General features: G+C 36.0%; 1 protein-coding gene across 1 annotated transcript; it reads right to left on the bottom strand.

Moving 5' to 3' along the window:
- Nucleotides 1-783: 783 nt before the first annotated feature.
- LOC112186802 (exocyst complex component EXO84B) lies at nucleotides 784-6,869 on the bottom strand. Its single transcript, XM_024325323.2, has 7 exons — nucleotides 6,523-6,869; nucleotides 6,242-6,339; nucleotides 4,206-5,256; nucleotides 3,204-3,719; nucleotides 2,565-2,753; nucleotides 1,755-1,891; nucleotides 784-1,295 (listed from the first exon to the last, which is right to left on the bottom strand). Exons 1-7 carry the CDS (start codon nucleotides 6,667-6,669, stop codon nucleotides 1,133-1,135), a joined length of 2,301 nt encoding a protein of 766 aa, XP_024181091.1. The 5' UTR covers nucleotides 6,670-6,869; the 3' UTR covers nucleotides 784-1,132.
- Nucleotides 6,870-9,628: the final 2,759 nt, after the last annotated feature.

Genomic DNA, 9,628 nt, shown 5'->3' with positions numbered 1-9,628 from the left:
TCGGTTATTCAAGAGAATAAAAGATAAATAATGTGAACCACATTATTGCATCTCACATAGAACTCACTTTATTTAGCACAACCACATCATTTAATGAAACATTCTGATTGGGTGGTGCATATGTCACATCAACCAACACATAAAGTGAGCTATAGGTGAGATGCAAAAATGTTATTTACCAAAATATTGTTGTTCACCTAACATAAGACCTGCTCACCTAAGAGACAGTTTTTAAGAGACTGTGAGGGACAAGTGAATCTGATGGCTGAAAATAAATGCACAGTTTTAAGTTGTTATAATTTCTGCTTTTATATTTAATACATGTGGTTGAGATGCATTTGTCCCTCACAATCCCTTAAATCTGTCCCTTAGGTGAGCAAATTTGCACCTAACATCATTTTGGTGAATGACTTTCTTAAAGTTAGGACCGTCAGCGTTAATGCTCTTTAGTATGTTGTGGAACTTCTAACTAATAGCCCAAAAATAATAATAATAAAAAAATAAAAAATAAAAAACTAAACTAAACTAGGGGAAATGAAGCATTTTTACCCTTGATGCAAATAAATTCGCCTTATGAATGAGGCTTTGTTACAATTTTTGCGAAGAAGTACTAAAATCATAGTAACGGTGCAAAGAGAACTAGGGAAAGCGCTCGATCAGCCGAGACTTTCATCTGATATTCATGTAAATATTAACACATTAAGGATCAACATACAATTCGTCCTCTCATGCAGCATCATACTTGACATGATTTCAAAAGTAATGATTCAATATCATCCACACTAGTTTCAAAGAATTGTACATACATGTATTCAGAGTAAACAATGCAATCAACAACTTTACAAACTCAATTATTCATAAAAGAATCCCTAACCTTGTATTCAGAGTAAACAATGCAATCAACAACTTTACAAACTCAATTATTCATAAAAGAATCCCTAACCTTATGACAGCAAATACAGGCCCTACAGAATTGTCGAGCCTTATCCTAGAAAATAAAATAATTAAAAAGAAACTACCGAAGGGAACCAAAAATGATACGGGGGAATAAACTACTTTGAATACAAGGATAAAATCCATGAGCGGATTCTGTTTTCTATTTAATTTACAAAGATGAAACTGGCTGCAGGCCTCAGGAACTCCCATGAGATCTAACTGATGAGATTGATTGTGCTGAAACCGAGGCCGTTGGGCTGTTAAGGTCTCGATCTCCATTGATGGCCTTTGGTTTTCCACTCAATCTTTCCATTGCTTCATGGCAGATGTCATCAAACCACTCATCTTCCGGGAGCTCACTGATACCAAATTAGAACTCAGTATAAAGTAAACCAGCTGTTAAAAGGTAGCAAAACTATGTGTCTACACACAAATAGTAGCTGTTGCCTGATATATAGTGAATGTGGTAAAACTTCAGAATAATATTTAATATGGCTCAGCTGTTAAAAAGCTATATGGGTAACCATAGCAAAACTATGTGTAGTAGCTGTTGCCTGATATACAGAGACCGTGATAAAACTTCAAAATTATATTTAAGTATGGCTCAGCTTTTAAGCCAAGGACATTTTACCAACATAAATTTCTTAACCATGTGGGGATAAGAAACCACAATAAATTTCAGTTACCAGCTAATATGCATATGTTTTGTGAATTCTATGGTTATGTCTCCATGTATAGCAATATATGGTTATGTCTCCACGTATAGCAATATATGGATATAATTGTATTTTATACATAATTTACAACAAGTAGCATACCTATAGGGATCCATGCCTGTTGCAGAAAATGCTGTCATTGCTTTAGATATGATCTCATTGATAACGCGTTGCAAATTTCGGGATAGGAAACGACCTTGTGAAGCAAAGCATATGACGAACTTCATGTCTAGATAGAACTGCAAGTACATACAAAATAAGTTAATATGAAAATAAGTCAATATGAACATATTAAGTAGACCTGGCAGGAAGCAGTGGGTGTTCAATGTGCAACTCTTCCAATTAAGACTTTAATGCAGGGTTACATGAGTATAAATCCATAATCTTTTTAAAAAATTGAACTTGTTGACCACCATTCCTGTAATCTGTACTAATAACAATACTAAGCTTATATTTCTAATTTCAGACCAGTAGTTGTTCAACACTTCTTAGCAAGGTAAGGTTGTAAAACTAAGCATTTAGTAAACTGGAAAGCAATATAGCCTTCTGAAAGGGCAGGTTATAATATAGCTGATAAATGCAGGATGTTATTAGCATGCAAATAGATCTCTGTAAACAACTAACAGCTTGAGCAGTCACGGCCACACTGAACATTTACATAATCCCCCAAATGTTCAGTTGTTTTTCTGCATGTTAGATGTTGATTTACTTCCTTTCCTTTTTATATGATATAATTCCTGGTTACCTTCTCATTTGCCTAATTAAGAACAGCATTTCATGCAAAGATGTCGTGCTTTCTATTATTATATGAGGTGTTAGTTGCAATATTGGAATCACAATCCTTAATAAACAAAAGAGACAAGGCAATAGATTCAGATTTTAAATTAATTCATTTGACCAGAAATTACTTGCCTGTTGTAAGCCAAGAGGACCCAAAGGCCTTGGCCCATCCTCAATATCATCCCAAAAGCTTTGATCTTCGGAAAGCCACAAGATGACAGTTTCTGTTAGTCTCATAAATAGCAATGTAGTAAATCTCTCTCTGCCAACAAACATATCTGCCGCTATACTGGTCATCCTGTTTAGTTTTACAAAAAGTTCCTGTATTGGGACAAATTAACAAAAGAAAATTTGGAATTAGAAAACTCCCCATTCATTTAACTTTATAAAAAAAATAAAAAAATTAAGTACTATTAAAAAGAAGGCACTACTTTAACAATAAGTACATTATAATAATGGGATACACATGCGAAGAAAAGTAGTGAGTTATTCTTATCAATAGACAACAGTCAATTTATATAAACTATCTATACTTCTAATAGCAAGTTTGACATTATCCAATAACTCAGCTAAGGGAAGTAAATTAAGTGCTAAAAACACCAGCGGAGGCCTTTATAAACTTTTTGAACCATATGTGAATGCCAATGTACTTTTCCCTAATGATGATATTACACCACCAGAGGATTCTTTAACAATAGCATGTGGGACAAAAGAAGAAAACATAAAGATCAAGCAGGATTATTAGTATAGAAAGTCATTATTTCAACAAACCTGGAATATTAAGGATGGAAACCACTCAAATTCATCCACATTCCCATCCAGGTTTATGTACATATCAGCAGTAAGATGACTATCACCCTCCTCTGTAAAAATGAGATCTAGAGCATGCTGACGACAAAAACTATCTTTTAGTCTATCAACCGAGCTGACAAGCCGTTTCTTCCATTCTCTTTGCTCAGGATGGCGATTTTGCCTATCTGATGATCTTCTACGAAGATCGTCCTTGAATGCAACCTTAATTATTGGAGCCAACTTCATGGCTGCACGTGGAAGTAGTTCATCTGCTAATAATGATGCATTTGCCAGCAATGCCATCTGTTGGGCTTCATTCCCAGCCATGCGCACAATTTTATTCCCAGATCCTTCATAGTTTGCTTCTTCATCCATTGAACCTGGTAATGCTTTTATGAGCATGTTCACGTATGAGTTAAACACTTGGAACAAACCTTCTAGTGTTTGACCTCCCAACTGCATACTCAACAACGGTCCAACATCCTCAAAGAAATCCTGCAAGGGGAAAAATCAAGTGAGGATCAAGTAATGCATATTAATGATCATAGAAGTGAACGGTAGACAGCTGGTAAAAGCATTTTCTCATTCAAGTATGTTGTCCAATGAGAAGCTTTCCTAAATATATAAAAGAACGCACTAATGAGTCAAAGTAACACTCACTGCTACTTGAAATAGTGAAATAAGAAACAAATTATTCAAACATATAATGTTTAAGCAAAAATACACTACACAAAAATGAGTTGACATATCAAAAAGATATTTCAAACCTACACAATTACTCTGACAGACAAACCAGCAATATTGCGGAGTTAAAATGAGTACTAGAGCTTATAGACAATGCTTTCCATAAATTAGAATGGATCCCACATACATGTGAACAAGCGGACGCACATTCAGTGATCGACTGATGAAATGTGCAAATAGATGCAACAAGCACGCAAATTTAATACTTGAGTTTCATGTGGGAGAAAAAATTGTTACCTGGACCATCAAATTGAACCGATGGGCACTACTTGTAAGTTTATGTTGAAATGCTGTTGTATTACCAAGGGATGTACTTGAAGGCCTGCCAGGTTGACGTGTCGCTGTTGGAGCAGTCGTAAGTACCCAGTCATCAGCAGCAGCTAAGGCAGCAGTACTTTCTTCAATTCGTTTTAAGTTAGCCTCTAATGCTTGCTCAACACTAGGCCTAAAAAGTTTCAAAAGCACAGGACAAAGGGCCAAGCCACGAGCTTCTAACAAGGAACAGTGACCTAATGCAATTTGAACACACTCTGCAGCAGCTCTTAAGCCTCCAGCAGCTGCTGATGAAGCTAACGCATGTCTTTTAATGAGAAGAGCGAAAGCCTCGGTTTGCTTTATGGCCCACATAACAAGCTCAGAAGTATAATCTGGTTCATTCTCAAATATAGCAGCAGAATCAGTGGCAGCTTGAGCAATAGCAGAGAACACTAACTGTGAGAGAGCAGCAGTATACGCTCCTCCATATGAAGTGCTTGATGGACGAAGGCTTTGCATATTATACTGATATCTCTGGTAATGTGCATTCAGAAGAAGACTGTGTGCACGAGGGCCATCCCCAAGTTTCTTAAGTGCAGATATAGATGAACGGAGTTCACCACCACGAGTCGAAGGCTGGCAAGCAGCCTCAGCAAGCTGATCAGCTAACTTTTGCCTGCGTTCAGTAATAGCATTCTGTAGAGACAAGAGTAGAGCTGGATCCAACATCTTTAGTTGTTTTGCTTCAGAAGCCACATGTTCACCTTCCTCCAGGGCAGCTAAAGCTTCATCGACTCTCCTCTCAGCTAACAAAACATCCAAGAGATCAGGAAATTCTGCCAACCAATTCTCCAAGTCTGAAGGCTCTCTATCTTCAAAAGTTAATGAACCATTTTCAGTAGACCCTTCCACTGATTTAGATAAATCAATCTTTACCCCCTCAGCTAGATCATGATTTACAGTAGCAAGAGTAGATAGCAGATTTCTGATAGAGGAAAGCTGCCCCTCCAAATCTGATATCTCTTTTGAAGTTCTGTAAATGAGAAATACAGTTCACATATATTCAAATTATACTCAACTACAACGTTGTATCAAAATAAACACTTCACAACTAAAGAATAGACTAGCATAACCTTCTGAGGTAACTGTGCACATGAGATTTAAGTTACCTAAGTAGATCAAAGTAACCCCAATGGAGAAACAGAGTTGAATGTGCAAAAGGGTGCACAAACATGTAAAGTTCTAATAAAAAATTACGACAACCAGAAAAAGGTGTGTTTAAAGAGATTTACAATCACTGTATTTTTAATTGTAGTGACACTAATATGACCTTCCATATCATAAAATCCGAAGCACCTTGAAAACAAATAAATTTACAAAAAGGGAAATTGAGTCTCTTACTTACCATGTCTTTCACCAAGTACAAATTAAACTACCGGTCTCAATTTAACGAGTTATGAACTCTGAAAGCTAAAACTAAAAAATGGGTACACCTAAAACAAAGCAACAAAATTTCATATTACTTATTTAAGAAAACTTTAAGCAGCCATGCACTCACCTCAATAATGGCATTCTACATTGTGTGAGGAACGATTTAATAGAATAAAAGGAGGGCTTTCTTACACTTTACTACGGAGGTGGTGGCGGTGAGAATAATTTACATACTACAATCTAGAATTTTAATTATGTCAGCATCCAAATTTCAGTTGAGTCAAACAAGTCAAGCTAAGTCACCAAAATATCCAATCACATATCAAGCATGTCAATAAGTAAAGAGTCAAAGGCACTGTTGTTATGGTGAAGCACCTCAAAACATAAGCATACACATTGCAAAATCTCATTCCTAAAAAACAAGACGAGTGGATACCAAGGACCAAACAGCACCGGCTAATTAACTCAAACACATCAAACAGGCAAGTAAATTTCTTATCCGATGAAGCTAACAGACAGCTGCACTACAATCTGAATGATATTACTAACTAATCAGCTTTAAAATAAAGCATTCAACGAAAACTCACTGTATGAATGCCGAATAATTAGCATAGACACTTCTACGCATTTCCTCCGCAGCTGCCTTCTTTAAATCAAAGAGATTTGAGCAGAACTGTCTCAACTCCTGCAAACAAAGCCGAAACACAATTCAATTCAACTCAATCCTCCTAATTCCGCAATTTCTACACAAAACCAAACTCCACCGCCATGATCATATCAAATCAAGCACCAAAACTAAGCAAGAACAGTAGAGCTCTAAGCATTTTCGAGAATCAAAAATGTAAAAGCAACAGAAAAAAGAGCAAACCTTCTCGTTGAGGGAGCAGCGCGACTGGACGTAGCCCTGAGCATCGAACCTATCAGACTTGAACACATTAAGCCCTTCCTCGAGCTTGACGCCGTTCTCCTTCACCGGCGTGCCTCTCGACCGAGCCGTCTTCGCCGTTAACGCCATCGCCTACCGGATCAGATCAATCGCCTCCAAAATTAGGGCTGAGGAAGCAGCGTCGGATCCACGGAGGGCAAAAATGGAAAAAGTGAGTGCGCAACAGCTATTAGGCCATGGAAGTTGAGCTTCTGAGCTAAGCGAGAGAGAGAGAGAGAGAGAGAGAGAGAGGCTCGGGAGCAGATGGAGCCAACGCAACTCTCTCTGTCTAAAAATTGTTAATAGAGGGAGGGGGGCGGTTTGGTTTGACTGTAATTTACCTCCGTTTTTTTTTTTTTTTGACAGTTATTAATTGTTGTGAAGGATTTCTTTGGAGAAGGAATTACAGAGGGTGAACAGAATAACCACCTTTGATGGTCACACCAACTTCTTGTGTACAGTCAACGCAGCCGTTGTTTGGTATTTGATGGCTGCGGCAACGGTTACATAATCGGAATCGAGTTGATTCGATACGACGGATTAGACATTTTAATTTGATCTCGTGATATGTTATGGGAAAACTGCAAATTCGGTGATGCTGATACGGTGTGGGGAAATTAGAGATTGGAAATCCTTGCGTATATAGGAATTTTTGAGTTGCTTGAACTAAGAGTCAACTTGGATCGTAGAAAAAACCTCGTATTGCGACATAAATGTTTGATCGAAAGTTTGTGATTCGTATATGATCCCAACAAATTAGGCAAGTAAATATTTTTTAGCACTTTTAATCTTTTTGTCATTTCAACTCTAAAATTCTTTGAGACTCTTTTGCCTAGTGTTTAGGATTCCTTCAACAATTTTTCTTTCCTAGGTTGTTAATGCAATTGGCATGTGTTGGTGTTTTACTCAATTCAAAAGAAACGAAAAGATTACAATACCATCTTACTCTAGTGAAACATTATCAAGGAAAAGTATATCAAAATATGGTTTGGTATAGGAAAAAAAAAACTTAAAAATCTCAAGCATGAAAATGTACGTCCAGATTTCAATTACATGAAATTCAAAGTACCATAATATATTGACGAAAATAGCTAAGAAATTCCCAAATTCTATATCCACTCCCTAATCATTTGAGAAGAGTTAGCTGGATTCATCAACCGCCAACATTCTCAAGTTTGTTACTTTGTTTGGAATTGCAAATTATTTATTGCAGTCTCTAGTTGAAAAATAATAATATAAAAGAAAAGCAATTATTCTCTGCTAACTGGCCTTCCACAATCCACATGCTCTACACTTTTTTGCTTGTTTGGTGTAGTAGATATTGTTATTTTAGTGGAATGACTATTTCTACACTGCATTTTGTAACAATCTTTTAGGCCTTGTTTGGGTGAGGGAAAGAAAGTCGAGATTTGAGATAAACACAGGATTTCACAGAGAGAAAAATAATCCCAGTGTTTGGCAAAGCTGACGAAGAAATTCCCGAATTATGCGCAGAAAAATCTCTAGAATTTGGGAGCCTCAACTTCCGACTTTTAATTCCATGTAAATTGGCATCATTCTTCAATTCCCAACCAAGGGGTAATCCAATTTTCCAACGCGCCAAAAAAATTTTTTTTTACCAAAATTTAGAACGTGCTTCTTGATCAACACTGTATAAGAGATAGAAGTTTCATTTATTTATTATTTTTCTTTTTATAAAAGTGATGTAAGAGCTAACTCAACGCCCTTACTCGAATTTATTGATAATCCAAAAAAATATACTAGCAAGGGGGATTAGACCAAAACCTCTCCAAGAGAACATACAAAAGTGTAAAGTACAGATGAATATTCCCAAGGAGTTGGGAGTACATAAGATGCTTGTGAAACGAGGGACTAGGCCAAGATAGTTTCCAAAACAAACTTGGTACTAAAAGGAACAAAATGATCAAACAGTACAAAGTGGACTTCAAAAGATGAGCCCAAGTAATGACAAAACTAAGAGAAACGATAGGTCGTACGTGAAGAGAAATCATGACCAAACTAGAATTAAATCAATTAATATAAGAGATAAAAGTTGGGAAGAAATTGAGCATATCCAAATCAGTTCATTTGTGAATGTACTCCTTTAGAGGTTTAAATCTTCATTGTGGTTTATGTGGTGAACTTTTTATGGTTTATGTTATTGAAGCACAGCATATTTCAATGCTAAGTAATTTAATCATTTATCTCAAATTTGTTAGTTGTGTTGTACGCTCAAGAAACATTTTTTTTTTTGGATTTAGACGATATATTAGACATAAATCACATGATTTGTGCTGCTTACAATAAAAACTGTATATCGACATACAGACGTAGAAAAAAAAATTCTATGGAGATGTCCAAACAAGAGGAGCGTTTTAGAGTTAATAGGCTAGTTTCATTTTAATAAGCTAAATATATTTTGTACCACTTTTTAGGTCACATATCAGCATCTCCACCGTTTAGTTTTTAGGTCTCTATGAGTAGATCGCTTCTATAAATTTTCAGCCAAATTGATGATCGTTTGAGTATTTATAATCGTGATTTACTAATTATGAACACGAACGGTTCAGGTTGGACAAATTCGGTTTGTTCATTGATTTGATCTAGTTCAGTATCCAAACAATCATAAATTTGGCTGAAAATTTATATAAGTGATATACTCATAGGGACAAAAAAAAACTTAACCGTGGAGATGCTGATATGTGACTTAAAAATTGGTCTAAAAGATAGTTAGCTTACCTCTTGAGCGTTCCTCATCCAAACAATTAAGTTCACAATTTCTTCATTTTCTAAATTCTATACACATGATATCCAAACACTAAAAATTGTAATTTCTAGAAATTTAAAATGATGGCGATGTAAATTCCAGAATTTAAAATTTCTACGAAAATTACAACTACCGCATCCAAACACAGCCTCAAGAAATATAATTGTAAGTATCATTTGCCTTGCCTTCTTACATAAAATAACGGTTGATGAGGATTTTAATACGTTTCTCAATTGCATCCACTTCTGCTTGCATTTTTCATACGCAACTAAAACATACTTA

Source organism: Rosa chinensis, chromosome 2, assembly GCF_002994745.2.
Source record: "Rosa chinensis cultivar Old Blush chromosome 2, RchiOBHm-V2, whole genome shotgun sequence".
Classification (NCBI taxonomy): domain Eukaryota; kingdom Viridiplantae; phylum Streptophyta; class Magnoliopsida; order Rosales; family Rosaceae; genus Rosa; species Rosa chinensis.
Note: the sequence above shows the minus strand (reverse complement) of the source record. Positions and strands in the feature narration are given on the sequence as shown.